This window comes from Rhinopithecus bieti, unplaced genomic scaffold, assembly GCF_001698545.2.
Source record: "Rhinopithecus bieti isolate Rb0 unplaced genomic scaffold, ASM169854v2 scaffold_8675, whole genome shotgun sequence".
Taxonomy (NCBI): domain Eukaryota; kingdom Metazoa; phylum Chordata; class Mammalia; order Primates; family Cercopithecidae; genus Rhinopithecus; species Rhinopithecus bieti.
Genome location: NW_016806447.1, coordinates 4,762,595 through 4,780,011, shown reverse-complemented (window position 1 = coordinate 4,780,011; position 17,417 = coordinate 4,762,595). Strand labels below are relative to the sequence as shown.

At 35.7% G+C, this 17,417-nt stretch overlaps 1 protein-coding gene across 1 annotated transcript in view; it reads left to right on the top strand.

Moving 5' to 3' along the window:
• The window catches only part of USO1 (USO1 vesicle transport factor), an 89,895-nt gene extending 72,747 nt beyond the window's left edge, over positions 1 to 17,148 (top strand). Inside the window, exons 14-24 of the mRNA XM_017876604.1 lie at positions 2,793 to 2,903; positions 3,527 to 3,645; positions 3,802 to 3,983; positions 4,259 to 4,380; positions 7,306 to 7,444; positions 8,310 to 8,473; positions 9,667 to 9,753; positions 12,399 to 12,497; positions 13,870 to 13,977; positions 15,184 to 15,399; positions 16,145 to 17,148. Coding sequence (XP_017732093.1) covers positions 2,793 to 2,903; positions 3,527 to 3,645; positions 3,802 to 3,983; positions 4,259 to 4,380; positions 7,306 to 7,444; positions 8,310 to 8,473; positions 9,667 to 9,753; positions 12,399 to 12,497; positions 13,870 to 13,977; positions 15,184 to 15,399; positions 16,145 to 16,234 — 1,437 coding nt within the window. The 3' untranslated portion in view covers positions 16,235 to 17,148. The remainder of the gene's footprint in view (positions 1 to 2,792; positions 2,904 to 3,526; positions 3,646 to 3,801; positions 3,984 to 4,258; positions 4,381 to 7,305; positions 7,445 to 8,309; positions 8,474 to 9,666; positions 9,754 to 12,398; positions 12,498 to 13,869; positions 13,978 to 15,183; positions 15,400 to 16,144) is intronic.
• The last annotated feature ends 269 nt before the right edge of the window (positions 17,149 to 17,417 follow it).

Below are 17,417 nucleotides of genomic sequence, written 5' to 3'. Positions count from 1 at the left end.
CAGGATGGTCTCGATCTCCTGACCTCGTGATCCGCCCGTCTCAGCCTCCCAAAGTGCTGGGATTACAGGCTTGAGCCACTGCGCCCGGCCTTATACTTCTCTTTTTATCTTATACTTTCTGGTTTCTTTTTTTTGCATTTAATTCTTTGTTCTGTTTTTCTCAACGAACTTTATGAGATACAGCTCCACTGATCTTTTTCTAAATAGCTGTCTAGTTGTCCCAAAATCTTTTAAATCTATTTGTAACTCACTGATGGTTATATGCTACCCTTTTCATATACTAAATTCTCATTTGTATATGGGCCCATTTTTCTGGATTTTTGTATTCTGTCTCTTGATTCCTGCTTGTTCGTGATCCATTATTCTCTTTTTTTTTACAGTGTCCCTAGTTAATCTCACTTTCTTCATATGATCTTCAGAATCATGCTGTTTTGTTCAAGAAGCAAAAAAAAAATAAACCTTTTGTAATTTTATTTGAATCATATTAATTTTATCATTTATTTATTTTTAATTACTTAATTAATTTTTTTTTTGGAGTCTCACTCTGTTGCCCAGACTGGAGTGCAGTGTTGTGATCTCGGCTCACTGCAACCTCCGCCTCCCAGGCTCAAGCGATTCTCCTGCCTCAGTCTCCCGAGTAGCTGGGACTACAGGCGCCTGCCACCTCTCCTGGCTAATTTTTGTATTTTTAGTAGAAACGGGGTTTCACCATGTTACTCAGGCTGGTCTCAAACTCCGGACCTCAGATGATCCAACCCGCCTCAGCCTCCCAAACTGCTGGGATTACAGGCACATTAATTTTATAAATTAACTTAGAATTAATATCTTTGTGATGTTGAATCTCCTATCTAAGAACATGGTGGCTTTCTATATTGGTTTATGTCCACTTTTGTGCTCTTTAGGAGTGTTTTAAAATTTTCCTTGTTTACATTTTATACCATTTTGATTAGGTTCACTCCTGAGTAGTTTATCTTTTTTTGTCTCTATAATAAATGGAATGTTTTATTCTGTCTTTTAACTGGTTATATTTGACTTTGCTCTTCTTATCCTTCAATTAGATCCCAAAAGCCATACTTTTAGAAGATTCTGATTTAAATCTTATTCTGTTTTTTTTAATTATACATCAGCCAGTGATTTGATAGTATGCTCTTATATATACAATGTGGGTATATTTGGTACCTGCAAATGGTTATTCTAAGTAATAATGAACTTATATATATAACCAGGTAGATGAACAAAACATTTGCATTTATAACTCAAGTAGTTGTAAGTTTTCTGTGGCACATGGTCGGTTGAGAATGACTGTTTTTTAACTTTCCAATTTACGTGGATGACTTGAAGTTATATTGTGGGCATGGTAATGACATAGAGGCAAGGAAACAGTAAAAATAGTGCACCATGTAAAAATTAAATTTGTGTCAGTGCTTACATGGCAGATCATTTGAAGAGGTCCTGTTTGAACTTAATTCAATATTAAATATACCTAAAAATAGATTATAGAAGAGTCAAGATATTGGCATCAAGATTTGCAAAATTAGAATAGTCTAGGTGGTAGAAATTTTTCAGAACATAGTGATGGTTACTTTAAATTCATTCCTTGTCTAGATATTTGAATTATATTTTGTTCATTTTATGAGACTTTCCCCAAAGTGATGCATTACTATTCTGATTTTCTTTTTTTTTTTTTTTTTTTGAGACGGAGTTTTGCTCTTTTTGCCCAGGCTGGAGTGCAGTGGTGCGATCTCGGCTCACTGCAACCTCCACCTCCTGGGTTCAAGCAATTCTCCTCCCTCAGCCTCCGGAGTAGCTGGGATTACAGGCATGTGCCACCATGCCTGGCTAATTTTGTATTTTTAGTAGAGACGAGGTTTCTCCATGTTGGTCAGGCTGGTCTTGAACTCCCGACCTCCGGTGATCCACCCGCCTCGGCCTCCCGAAGTGCTAGGATTACAGGCGTGAGCCACCACGCCCGGCCACTATTCTGATTTTCATTATTTTATTTCAAACAAGTTTTTTTTGAAGATACAGGTTATAGGAATATAAATATGGGCACTGTCAATATGATGAACTAAGATTATTCTACCTAGGAGATGTAAATGTGTTGTATTAAAATTTTGAAAACTAATTTTGCTGGATATGCTTATTTTCAGTATTAACTATACTTGGCAGTAGTTAATGGTTTGGGGCACTTGGCTAATTTAAATCTTCCTCTTATCTGGTGTGTGATCACTGAATTTGTAGTATGGTTTATTTATTGTTAGAAAATATATTCTCTCATGGAATTTGACTAAATGATTCAGGGGATTATTTTTTGTATTTTTCTTGATTTTTTTTTTTTTTTTTTTTTTTTTTTTTTTTTTTTTTTTGGAAAGAAGTAGAATTTTCCTTTTATCAGGCACTTGTTTTTAAACTTGTGACTGAAATATCATAGATTTGCTTGGCAAATTCATTGTAAAGTGTCTTGGGATTAATAGATATTTTAAAGCCTCCACACTATAATTTTTTTTCCTTAGCAGACAAGGTTTTTAAACTAATGGTATTTTAAATAACCCAGTATATGCCTCTGAACATGGATCAATTCTGATTTCTGCACTCTGTTCATTTTAGGAAGTGCAGCCTTTGGTGCATACAAGAATTTATTCTCTTGTTTAGTTTTTTAAAACTGGATTTCTGGCTCATCTCTTATAAGATGTTAAAGTTCTTTTCATGCAAATGGAAGGGATCTTAGGGCAACTTTAAGTTTAAAAAATATAAAATGAATGGAAAGATTTCTACCAATTTATCTGTTGCAGGGAAGCAAAATACAAACAAGAGTTGGATTATTAATGTTGCTTTGTACCTGGCTAAGCAATTGTCCCATTGCAGTAACACATTTTCTTCACAATTCAGCCAATGTTCCATTTGTATCCTTTATGTTTTAGTAACGTACATGTAAGTATTTATATCTTTTTTAGTTTTTCTTCTCAATTAGAAGTAGCTCTACGCCCAAAATACTTGAATTCTCCACTATCTTATCTGTGTTGCAACTTTTTAAACTGTTAAGGTTGTAATGATGCCTAAGTTGTGTGTGTGTGTGGTTTGTTTTATGCTGGCTTGGAATATATATGGAATTTCTTTTTTTGTTTTCGAGACCAAGTCTTGCTCTGTCGCCTAGGCTGGAGTGCAGTGGCTCTCTCAGCTCACTGCAACCTCCGCCTCCCAAGTTCAAACAATTCTCCTGCCTCACTCAGCCTCCTGAGTTAGCTGGGATTACAGGTATGCGCAACCATACCCAGCTAATTTTTGTATTTTTGGTAGAGACAGGGTTTCACCATGTTGGCCAGGCTGGTCTCGAACTCCTGACCTCAGGTGATCCACTCACCTTGGCCTCCCAAAGTGCTGGGATTATAGGCATGAGCCACCGCACCTAGCCTATATGTGGAATTTCTTATGGGAACTCTTATGTGAAGTATTAATGTATGTCAAATTCCAATTGCAAAATATACTAGATATTATCAATCCTTAGCCTCCTTAACAAAGATTTCAGCTTACAGCACAAATTGCAGAAAATCTTGGAGAAGAAGAGCAGTTGGTCCAAGGCTTATGTGCCCTTTTGTTGGGCATTTCGATTTATTTCAATGATAACTCACTTGAGAGCTACAAGAAGTAAGTAAGGCCTTGGAAGATGACTCTCTTAATGGCATCAATAAATAATGATGCTTTTTTTTTTTTTTTTTTTTGCCAAAGCATTATGTAGATCACGCTTTTATGTTTTGTTTTGATTTTATTTTTTAAAGCATCTCAATATGTTTATCTCTGTAGAGAGAAACTAAAACAACTAATAGAAAAGAGGATTGGCAAAGAGAATTTCATAGAGAAACTAGGATTTATTAGCAAACATGAGTTATATTCCAGAGCATCTCAGAAACCCCAGCCAAACTTTCCCAGTCCAGAATACATGATATTTGATCATGAGTTTACGAAGCTGGTAAAAGAACTTGAAGGTAAGACTGAAGATTTATATTGATATTTGATGGAAAGTAATTATGTTTATATTGTACATGTATATTCTGGATACATGCAGGTTATATAATAACTCTAAAGGTATATTTTTTTCCTAGCTCTTGATCTGTAGCCCATTGAAGGACATTTGGCTTTCAGTAAGATTGAAAAGATTCTTACCTATCATGGAGTTAGGTTATATGTTTTTACTGAGTCTTAATAGTAAAATAGTATTTAAAACGTTTAAAACAAATTTTAAAGAAGCTTTCTTTTATAGGTGTTATAACTAAGGCTATTTATAAGTCCAGTGAAGAAGATAAAAAAGAAGAAGAGGTGAAAAAAACATTAGAACAGCATGACAATATTGTGACTCACTACAAAAATATGATTCGAGAGCAAGTAAGTACTGATGAATTGTATAGACCTTCTGACTAGCAATAGGCACTTTCTGCTTTCAGGAAGAATTTCTTTCTGGCATTTCAAATGAAAGAGGATATAGAAAGCAAAACTCATTATTTTTCGAAGCATCTGAGTATTCAACAGAGTGCTTAATATGTGCTAAGCACCATGCAGCTGATTTATTAGATAATGATGAGTGGATAAAGATGAAACTACATTTGCAGAGTCGTTAGTTGACATTTTCTTTCCAGGATACCAGTGAACTTTCATTACTTGCATTGTGTTGAGTACCCTAAACCTTTCATAACATTCCTTCAAAATGTTTTCTTGACTTTTACTCTCATTTAATTTCTTATGATATTTACCTTGATTGGAATTCTAGAAAGTGCTGAAAAATGAGGTTATTAATGTTGTTAAAATTCCAGTGTCATAAAAAAATACAGTAGTGGCAGACCCTGTGGGACAGATTTATCCCCTTCCTTCTACTGCTGTCCACACCTGTCTACTAATTGTGCACAGTTTATGGCAGGTGTGCCATAAACCCTATAAAGGCATACATGGAACCCTTTAAATTGACAACTGTTTATATCTTATTTTCTTCCTCACAATCTACATTACTGAAATTAGTTTATTTTTTGTTTAGACAGAGTCTTGCTCTTGTCGCCCAAGCTGGAGTGCAGTGGTGCAATCTCAGCTCACTGCAACCTCCGCCTCCCAGGTTCAAGCAGTTCTCTTGCCTCAGCCTCACAAGTAGCTGGGATTATAGGCATGTGCCACCATGCCGCCTAATTTTATATTTTTAGTAGAGATGAGGTTTCACCGTGTTGGCTGGTGTTGATCTCCCGACCTCAGGAGATCGGCTTGCCTCAGCCTCCCAAAGTGCTGGGATTATAGGCGTGAGCCACCACGCCCAACCTACTGAGATTAAAATTTTAGAAGGAATGAAAATGTTGTGGTATATTTAGCATTCATTCTGAGCTTTTCAGTTTGAAAGTAAATCAATAAATTGTAATCTTAGAATGGTAAAATTTGAATCATCAAACTACCCATGGTTATTAGGATTTTTCATCTATACCTGGGTACAAAGATGGAGTCATTTCCAGTTGGTAAAATGTAATAATATCTTTGGAACAGTGAAAAATGAATGCAACACAATGCAAGTAATGAAAAACAAATTGTTGGAATGTGATACAGAGTCTATACTTGGGGCTGCAAATACAGTTGATTTGGCAAAACAAAAAAATGATTGACACAGTTACTCTAATAACTCCTTTAGAAATGTTCATTTTAAATATTCTTACCATTTAAAATGCTATTTGGTATTAGGCCACAAGCATCTAGAACGATAAAATGTTTATATCCTTTGAATGACATTTGATAGTTCATCCTGAGGAAATTCTCCAAAATTCAGGAAACAGTTATATGAACTAAAATATTTATTGTAATGAAATTTGTCACTTTGAAAAATGGAAAGCAATGTTAAGTAGATGCAATACGATGTATATTTAGTGTTTTTGGCACTAAGGTTGCTTTCCATGTTTCTTTTCTTTCTTTCTTTCTTTTTTTTTTTTTTTTTTTTTTTTTTTTTTGAGACAGACTTTCACTCTCATTGCCCAGGCTGGAGTGCAGTGGCTAAGCACAGTGCCTCATGCTGGTAATCCCAGCACTTTGGGAGGCTGAGGTGGGCGGATTACCTGAGGTCGAGAGTCGAGACCAGTCTGACCAACAATAGAGAAACCCCGTCTTTACTAAAAATACAAAAAATTAGCTGGGCGTGGTGACACATGCCTGTAATCCCAGCTACTCAGGAGGCTGAGGTAGGAGAATCACTTGAACCTGGGAGGCAGAGGTTGCAGTGAGCTGAGATCACACCATTGCATTCCAGCCTGGGCAACAAGAGCAAAACTCTGTCTCAAAAAAAAAAGAAAGAAAAGATAAATGGAACGCAACCTTAGCATCAAAAACATTGAATATAAATTGTATTGCATCTACTTAATTAGTGAGGATTAAACATTATGTTTTGAAGACTGTGTAGCAATATGGGGAAATTATGATAGAATGTTAAGTAAATTAAAGGCTACATAATTATATATAGACCGATTATGACAAATTTTAAACCATGGATTGGGGAAAAATTAGAAGAAAATAAAGAAATACATCAAATTCCAGCCGGGCACGGTGGCTCACGCCTGTAATCCCAGCACTTTGGGAGGCTGAGACTGGTGGATCACCTGAAGTCAGGAGTTTGAGACCAGCCTGGCCAACATGATGAAACCCCGTCTCTACTAAAAATACAAAAACATTAGCTGGGCATGGTGGCGGGCGCCTATAATCCCAGCTACTCAGGAGGCTGAGGCAGGAGAATTGCTTGAACCCAGGAGGCGGAGGTTGCAGTGAGCTGGATCGCGTCACTGCACTCCAGCCTGGGCGATAAGAGCAAAACTCCGTCTCAAAACAAAAAAGAAAATGAAAGGACGTCAAATTCCAACTATAGTTTTATTATGATGGTAAAAGCTGGAAGCTCTTTTATCAATTTCCTGTATTTCTCATTGTCTTTTAATATTAAAAATAATATAGATGCATATGTATATATACATATACTAAATTTCTTAGTTTGATGTAAATTTTTAAATGGTTTTGTGACCATAAAATGGAGTTTTTTCATTGTATTTTCCACTATAATTGCAAGCTGTGCCATGGTGTTTATTAATGGAGCCTTCCTTGAAATCTTGTAGTTCTACTGCATGTTAATTGGCCTTGATGGATATATTAACACACCAAGTTGCTTAATTATTGAATCATTTTGGAAGTGTTGAGCACTTTCGCATACTCTCCCAAAATGTGACCTCTAATTTTTAAAGTGTTCACCTTCTTAATGCTAACTAGTATGAATTTAAAACACATGAATTATGTTTTGTTCCACAGGATCTGCAACTTGAGGAATTAAAGCAGCAGGTTTCCACATTAAAATGTCAAAATGAACAGCTCCAGACGGCAGTCACACAGCAAGTATCTCAGATCCAGCAGCACAAAGACCAGTATAATCTTCTTAAAATACAGCTAGGTAAGTGTAGCTGAGCCATCACAGTGATAGCACCCAGGTCATTCTTTCCTCAAGAGCTGGACAAAGTAAAAGATTATTTTTGTGGACTAGTATTCTTCTAACCTTAATCATGGTGACAAAAAATGTAAATCGGAGTTTAAAGCAAAATAGCATGATAGTTAAGAGTAGTTAAGACTGGACCTTTAGAGATTGAAGTCCAAGCTTCTTGCTACCTGTTTATCTGGCCCATTGATTCTCAACCATGGCTGTATATTAGAATCTCCTGAGACGCTTTTTTTTGTTTTTAAATACCGATGCTGATACCACAATAGTGTTTCTGATTTAATTAATCTGGAGTTAGGTCCAGGGATCACTAACTAGTACAAGCCCACCGGGTGATTCTAATGTATAGCTGATTAAGAATGACTGATGTAATCTTTCAGTTTCCTCTTCTGCAAAATGGAGATAGTAATAACGTTTGGGAACTAAATGAAGTAATAAATGAAAAATTTAAGTTGTGCCTGGAAAATGGCAAGAGCTCCACTGCTTGTAAATAGTATTATCCTACAGTGCTTGTGAAGATTTTTTAAAGGGATTTTATTTTCTCATATTCAGTTGACAGAATTGGAATTAAAATTACTGTAATTCTTAATAATAGATCACCAGGCCATGCAGTTTAGTCAAGGCTGTGCTGTTTTTTCTCCCAGAATCCAGAAAATATTATCAGTTCACTATTTTTATCAATATACCATTCTGCAAAGATGAAATGTGATTGCAAAAGTGCTGCCAAAGTAATTGAATTAAGAAAATTATATATTTGAATCTTCTAGTTCAAAAATGAAAAGCTTAAGTTTCCCATTGGCTTTTAAAATGTTATGTCTAACAGGAAAAGACAATCAGCATCAAGGTTCTTACAGTGAGGGGGCTCAGATGAATGGCGTTCAACCAGAAGAAATTGGTAGATTGCGAGAAGAGATAGAAGAATTAAAAAATAATCAGGAACTTTTACAGAGCAAGCTGACTGAAAAGGACTCTGTGATTGAAAATTTGGTAAGTAAATGTTTAAAAATTTAAAATAAGAGTTCAGGAGTGGTTCTCATTATACTGCCTTTTTTTTTTTCTTTCTTTTTTTTCCTTGGATCTCTTAGGCCAGAATATCATATGTTAAGATTTTACAGGATGGGCTGGGCACAGTGCCTCACGCCTGTAATCCCAGCACTTTGGGAGGCTGAGGTGGGCAGATCACCTGAGGTCAGGAGTTCGAGACTAGCCTGTCCAACATGGCGAAACCCTGCCTCTACTAAAAATACAAAAATTAGCCAGGCATGCTGGCAGGCACCTGTAGTCCCAGCTACTCGGGAGGCTGAGGCAGGAGAATCTCTTAAATCCAGGAGGTAGAGGTTGCAGTGAGCCGAGATCACCCCACCGCACCCCAGCCTGGGCAACAAGAGGGAGATTTTCTGTCTCAAAAAAAAAAAAAAAGATTTTACAGGATGAGCTTTGGAGTCAAACTGTTTAAGCTTCAATGCTTCCTGGCTCATTGAATTTAAGCAATTTAGTTAACCTCTTTAAACTTGCTTCCTGATCTCTAAAATGGTAGTGGTAATGTCTAGTTCATTGTTGTGAGATTTAAGTGAAATACTTTCTAATACATAGAAATTATTTAATAAATGTCTACTTTTATGCTCTTTCTCCATATGAACACAGGTAAATGCTTAGATTTAATAAATTACAATTTTTTTTTGTTTTTTTTCTTTAGAGACAGAGTCTTGCTCTGTTGCCCAGGTTGGAGCACAGTGGCACGATCTCTGCTCACTGCAACCTCCACCTCCCGGGTTCTAGCAGTTCTCCTGCCTCAGCCTCCCGAGTAGCTGCGATTATAGGCTCACACCACCACACCTGGCTAATTTTTTGTATTTTAGTAGAGACAGGGTTTCACCGTGTTGCCCAGGCTGGTCTTGAACTCCTGACCTCACGTGATCCTCCTGCCTCGGCCTTCCAAAATGCTGGGATTACAGGCGTGAGCTACCACACCTGGCCTACAAATGGATTTTAGCCATTAAAAGTTGTAGACAATATGTGCTGTGTTGAATTTGTATCTTGGGCATAAAAATTAAAATGTTGATGTGAATTTTTTGGTAAGCACACGTATGATATAGTTTATATGTGTACAGTTCTGTTTTGTTCTTTCTCATCTCTTTATACCGTGTATATTTTATAGCTTATTTTTGTGCTATTTGTAGAAATCTTCCCAGACATCTGGCACAAATGAACAGTCTTCAGCAATAGTTTCAGCTAGAGATTCTGAACAAGTTGCAGAATTAAAACAGGTAATTTTCCACGTTGATCCAATTCTACTTTGTCATGTTTTAATTATACTAGAATAACAGCCCTACAGTTTCACAAATCTAGAACTGTATTAGCAGATGTAAGTAAAATTTAAGTTAAGACAACCATTTGAAAATCCAGAAGCTATTTCTATTTATATAATAATGGTACTTTGCTTTTTATTGTGTTTTTTTCAGAGATATTCTTCTTAAAAAATCTCAGCATCTCACCCGTGTTATTTATAGATTATCAGTGAACTAACAATGAAAAATTTAAATTTATGACTTGCAAATATGAAAATGTAAAATCTTATGCCTAATTTTCATATACTATGATAATTGCTTGACTGAATGTATGGGGTTTTTAAACTGTTTTGTCTAAAAAATACTGAATTTTAGAATTGAAAAAGAGAAAAACAAAAGGTAAACTTATGTATATCTCAATTAAATGACTCCAGCTAAAAAGTAAAATAAACTTTTTCTGCGGTAATTTATAACATCTAGAAAAGCAAATTAAACTGTTTTCTACTTGCTTATAGTATTTATAAATTCCTGTTAAACTAGATCATACAGATTTACTTTTATCCAATGAAAAAATTTAAACGTACTGTTCAAGAAAAGAATCAAAAAAGAGAAATGAACTGTGTACACTTACAATTAAATAATGTAGCAATTAGAAGAAAACTCTAGAGTATATTATCCCCAAACAGGTTCTGGGGTTTTTTTCTTTCCTCCTCTTTTCTTCTCTCTCTTTTCTTCTTTCTCTCCTTTCTTTCTTCTTGTTGCCCAGGCTGGAGTGCAGTGACACCATCTCGGCTCACTATAACCTCCACCTCTCAGGTTCAAGTGATTCTCCTGTCTCAGCCTCCTGAGTAGCTGGGATTACGGATGCCTGCCACTGCATCTGGCTAATTTTTTGTATTTTTAGTAGAGACAGGATTTCATCATGTTGGCGAGGCTGGTCTTGAACTCCAGACTTCAGGCAGTCCACCCGCCTTGGCCTCCCAAAGTGCTGGGATTACAAGTGTGAGCCACTGCGCCTGGCCAAGAAATGCATACTTTTTTTTTTTTTTTTTAATCCAAGCAATACTAAAAACGTGACCATCCTTACTAACCTAGGACTGACTGACTTCCTTCTCCCTCCACTAATCAACTGGCCCTAGTCCACTGACATGGCTGCTTTGAAAGAGAAATGACTGAACATAGAGAAATTTTGTCTTATTTTGATAATGTCCATGTACCTCAGAGTAGATTCTAAATATCTGACCTTTGTTTAAAAAAGGAATCACTTATCATTGAGGATTTTCAGGTCTCCAGTATTTGTTCACAATGTTTTATTTGTGTGGGAAGGTTAATATGCTCTTTTGGTTTTATTAAGTCTACCGATACTAGAACTGTATTAAAATTAAAGGGAATTAAGTTACTAATACATAGTCTTAGTTTGTAAATCCTAAGTAAAAATAAGCTATTTAATTATGCTTCCCAGTGAAACTTTAATTAGATATTTTTATAGAAAGCAAATTGCCTTTTATTTTACTTACTCCAGTTTACTTACTTTTATAAACTTTAGATTGTTTAAAAAAAAAGTATTTTTTAAGTGACAGTTTTGTTTTTTATAATATATAGTAAAATACTATATACAGAAAACTATAACTCATTTTAATAACTAAACAAAATAATTAAATTAGAAAAGCCATAAATGTACATGATAGAAATTTTAAAGAGAACCAAAAGAAAAGAGCCTTTAACTTGCCATTGTCCCACCACTTACTCAGTGTCTCCAGACATTACCAAATGTCCTTGGAGATTGGGGGATATGGGGAGAAATCACTCCTGCTGACAGCCATTTTTATAATTGCCTTTCTTTGCCTGTACTTTTTTGGAGGGAGGAGAGAGTGAGAAGTTTGGAAATTCAACATTAATAAAAACTTTCAATTAATACCCTGGTTTTCATTATAGTACTGCTACATTCATCTATGTTTGGTGGTCCCTAAAGATGTCCTGTTTTGCCCAGTCACATAATAAACCTCAAGTCTTCATCTAGGAAAGGAGGAACAGTTGCCTGATGCCTAAGATTGAGACAGGGATCTGATGATCTATTTCTTAAATAGTCTTTTAACCAGCCCTCCAGTTTTTAACCTCATTTTTATCTGTACTTCCAGAGGTATCTAATGATACCAGTTCCCAACCTTTCTGGTAGTTAATGCATTCAGTGTAAGTCAGGTACTATCTTAACTTTCTCAGTGGTCATCCTAGCTTTCAGCTTTCTCAGGTGTGCTGAGTTAGTTACCACTGTTACTGGCTTTCTCAAATTCCCCAATTATATTGCTCTCGTCTATAAGAGAGCAATATATGTTTTTGTTTGTGTAGGTTTCTCCTCTCTCCCTGCCATCCTTCCTTTCTTTCTTCCTTCTCCCCTCCCTTCCTCTCTTTATGATTTTTTTTTTTTTGGCATGGGGTTCAGGAGGGAGCAGAGGTAAATGAATGTGTTGAATTTTCCATCTTGAACCCAAAGTTCAAGAATAGTTCTTTAGAGTTAGATATTAAAACTAGGAAGTTGTAAATCATATTTTAGATGTCTCTGTAAATATTTCCTTGATGAAATTAATAACATTTAATGTTATGACTCAACTATTTTTGTTTCTTAGGAACTGGCAACTTTAAAGTCTCAGTTAAACTCACAATCTGTGGAGATCACCAAACTACAGACAGAAAAGCAGGAACTGTTACAGAAAACAGAAGTGTTTGTAAGTAATTTCTGTTTTTCCTCTGGAAGGTAATAAACACAAGGTTGATGTATTATTTCTTAGCCACAATGAAAAAGAAACAAGCTCATCAGATAGCATCTTCTCTTTAGATTACTTACTAGCCGGTGTTTAGTAACATCGGCTTTGTATTCATGGTGGCAGTCCTTTTATAGTCAGTCACCAGATTAGTTTATTCAGGTACTTAAGAGTTTATTTTGCTGGTATCACATTCTATTTCTGTCCTTTCAGTCCAAGCTGGCAGTTTTTCTGCTGTCATAAAATATTCAAAAACGCTTACTGTTTTCTCCAGAACATGCTTCCTCATACTTTTGCAATATAGGTACACTGACAAATCTTCTAATTCTGATTCTTTTTTGCTTAGCAATTCCTTCTTCAATTTATTCTCTCTTCTCTCACATTTTACTTTAAGCAACAAGGAGAAACCAGGCTGCACTCCAACACTTTGCTTGGAAACCTCAGCAAAATATCCAAATTCATTATTTACAAAGTTCTGCTTTCCACAAAACACTGCAACGCTATTTGGCCAAGTTATTTGCCACTTTATAGCAAGGATTGCCTTTCCTCCAATTCCCGGTAATGTGTTCCTAGTTTTCATCTGAGACCTCACCAAAAGCACCTTTAACATTCATATTTCTGCCAACATTCTTCTCACTATGACCATGAAGCTTCTCTCCAACTCTGCTCTTTTCTTTCTGAGCTCTCCCCAGAGTCACTTAATCCATATCTCTACCAACAGTCTCATCAAGGTGATATAGGCTTTTCTACCATGCACCTCAAAAATTCTTAAAGCCTCTACTCATTACACAGTTCCAAAGCTATTTCCACATTTTTAGATATTTGTTGTGTCAACACCCCACTTCCTAGTATTTTAGAAAAAAAGACAAGGAAAGACTGAAGAACTGTTATTCAGGAGTGCCTTCTCTAGCACTTGAGAAAAGATTTGCATTTCACTAATAATGATATTTGGCTCAATTTATCTACCTATCTAGGATGATAGTATGGACTTTCAGGAAATTTATGAAGGAAAGGCTTTGAAAAATAATCTGTGTTTATTAAATGCTGAGTTACAGTTACATTAGAGCTGACTTGCTGATTACTTTTCTTGGCTTAATTACCTTGAGGCACCTTAGCCCAGCCTTCCTCGTACTCTTAAGAGGTTTGATGCTCTTCCATGTGGGAACAGCTTGTCTGACAGTGGAGAGCACTTTGTTGCACATAAATACATGAGGAATTATATTTTCTGTTATTGAAAGTAAAATATCAAAATGGCAAACAAATTAAATAACCACTTTGGGATTTCATGTTGATTGTAATGTTTAAGAGACATCTTTTTTTCCATTTCTAATTTCAGGCAAAATCAGTTGAGGTGCAAGGAGAGACCCAGACTGTAATAGCCACCAAAACTACTGATGTAGAAGGAAGACTGTCAGCATTATTACAAGAGACTAAAGAGTTAAAGGTTTGTTTTTGGTGCAACTTTTATTTACTGTGTATAATATGAAATGAACTCTAGGAAATGTTATATGTCTTTCAAATTCTTAGTTTTATGAAGAAAGCTAATAATGTGTAATTTTATCTCATAATATTTTCACTCCTATATTGATGATTTAAGATGACACAAATGAAGACTTTTTTGTTTCAGGTGTTTTTTTGCAGGGAGGGGGGGGTTTGTTTGTTTGTTTGTTTTTTTGAGATGGAGTCTCGCTCTATCACCAGACTGGAGTGCAGTGGCATGATCTTGGCTCACCACAACCTCTGCCTTCCAGGTTCAAGCGATTCTCCTGCCTCAACCTCCTCAGTAGCTGGGATTTCAGGCACCGGCCACCACACCCAGCTAATTTTTGTACTTTTAGTAGAGACGAGGATTCGCCATGTTGGCCAGGCTGGTCGCAAACTCTTGACCTCAGGTGATCCACCCACCTCAGCCTCCCAAAGTGCTGGGATTACAGGCATGAGCTACCACGCCCAGCCTGTGTTTTCTTTTTAAGATCAATATCTAATCACAATAACAAAACAAGGAGCACAAATTTAGCTAATTCACAAGCCACATGTAGATTTTCCATAAGCTGTGGAACACAGGAACATTAAATCCTGTCAGCATATTATTGTATGAGAGAGACATCAGAATAAATAACATGAAGAAAGGAATGAGGTCACATTAAGGAAAATAATGTATAATTGTGCTTTTGGATTGTGGCCAAATTATTTTATTTTAAACCATAGATTTTATTTGAAGCTATTTTCTTTTCATTTAATTGTATGCTTGAAGTTGGGATAAAAAAATTTTTTTAACTTGAGCTTCGAGTTCTAAAATTCTGGTGCTAATCAGACTTGTGCTATAAAATGCTTTGTATTTCTGTTTACTCCTCTGATTATCTAAAATGGTAATACTTTTTTTAAGTCTCTTAAAGGTTTTTTGAGGAATAGCTAACTAAAACTGTTTTTTGGATGTTCAGCTGTTTTTTGGCAATAACCATTTTTGATGAACAGTCTAACAAATTCATGTTACTGTGTGTGTTAAACCTCCTATACCCTTAACCTCCACCCCTAAATTCCTTAGGTTGAACAAGTACAGTGATTTGTCATAGAAAGAAACTATTTGTTAAAAACTCTAGGAAAGTGAGTGCTAATTTTAGATTCCTGCCTTTCACCTTTCTTTTCCTAGAATGAAATTAAAGCTCTGTCTGAGGAAAGAACTGCCATTAAAGAACAGCTGGATTCATCTAATAGTACTATTGCCATTTTACAAACTGAGAAAGACAAACTAGAGTTGGAAATTACAGATTCTAAAAAAGAACAGGATGATCTCTTGGTGCTCTTGGCCGATCAAGATCAGAAAATACTGTCATTGAAGAATAAACTCAAGGATCTTGGTCATCCAGTAAGATTAAAATGTCTCCAAAAATGATTTGTATTATGTTTTAGTGTAATGCATTTAAAAGATTTTTAATGTAGCATGGAAAAGTTGTGCCTATATTATAGTAATGGATATGTAGGTTCATGAATGTGGTGCCATCTGTACTGTTTTCACTATTTTCATTGAATTTACTTAATACACAGATTAGGTTCAGTTTTCAGTACTTATAGACTATTTTCTTTTGGACCTCAAGCCTAGAAAGTGAATTGATTTGATTGATAACAAGACTGTTGTCACCCACGTGTGTCATTATCTTTTGCCATGTTTGGTTCAGATTTGTGTGTAAAGAGGTGTAGCCATTTATCAGCAAAGTTAACTGATATGTCTCATTCATATTAGAAATGACAGCCTTCAGCATCAAATCAAAGAAATCAGATGGCTTATATTCTAATGTAGTTACTAGAATACAAAATTTGTCTGGGCGTGGTGCTCACACCTGTAATCCCAGCACTTTGGGAGGCTGAGACAGGAGAATCACTTGAACGCGGCAGGCAGACGTTGCAGTGAGCTGAGGTCGCACCATTGCACTCCAGCCTGGGTGACGAGCAAAATTCTGTCTCAAAAAAAAAAAAAAAAAAAAAAATTATCAATATTATATATTGTTAAATTTTTTATTGAAAAAAAAAAAATTATCAATAATATATATTGTTAAATGTTGAATGTGACATGAACAGATTTTCACAATATTAAATACATCTTTTTCCTCTAGGTTGAAGAAGAGGATGAACTTGAATCTGGAGACCAAGAGGATGAGGATGATGAAAGTGAAGATCCTGGCAAGGACCTAGATCATATCTAGCTTTAAAATCTCTAGGAACGGTAGAGATTATATCATAACTTCGAAGATGGAATCTAAACTTTGGTTTACCTCCACGGAAAATAAAGATTTAGAAACCAGGTGGAAAACATTCACTATTAAGACTATTGATATATTTTTGTAATGTTGCCACCCATGTTGAAAACCTTAAAACTAAATTTATGTAGAACATACATCTTTTATTTAAATCCATCTGAACTGTCCCAAAATAATAATTTGCAAAGAGCTTCAGACACCAAAAATATACCGTTTTAAGGCATGTGGTGGCAATGCTATTTGCCTTAGTTCATTGGTTGTTTACTTTGCAAAATTTGTGACTTTTAAGTACTAACACATTTGATTGAATGTGTATTGAATTGGAATTATTTCTAAATTCAGCGTTTGAGTCCTTAGTTGATGATTTTCTTTTAAATAAATTAGTTTATTTAAAAGCAAGATAGCCTGGGCTGGGAGTTAGTGTATATCATCAGCCCTCCATCTAATGTGATTGCTAAGATGTGCAGGATAGGACAGCTTAGAATGAGTGCCTTGACACCTACATATGGCTGCATTCCGTACCTCAGTGAAGAAGCCGAAGGATGCTGACACACAGTGATGTGGAGGGCGTTCCGGAGAAACTTTTGCAACAATGTATTAATGTGATTGGTTTTCTTTTTGTTTTAAGCTAAACATCTAAAACAAATTTCAAGTTAACAGTTCATACAACTCAGATTTAGTATTATTGTTTATCATAAAACATATTATGTTCCTAGTTTTAAAAGACCCAAACTATGATTTATATAATTTATTGGCATTTTGCTGAATAGGTGTAAGTCAGATAATAGATTTTAAAAAAGTAAATGAGGCAATGTGTCAAAATTTAATGTTTCATAATAAAAATAGATACGTTCACTTAATCCTTGGTCATGGTTCCCGTTTTTTTACATCTTAAAAGTATTTTATTCGTAATAAAAGGCCAGTGAAAATGAGGCAACTTCTCTTATTAGGGGTACACAAGTATAACTGAATGTTAAAAACAATCTTCTTTAAAACCAATGATTATGATTCCCTAAGATTGGAGAGGGTGGCCGGGCGCCGTGGCTCAAGCCTGTAATCCCAGCACTTTGGGAGGCCGAGACGGGCGGATCATGAGGTCAGGAGATCGAGACCATCCTGGCTAACACGG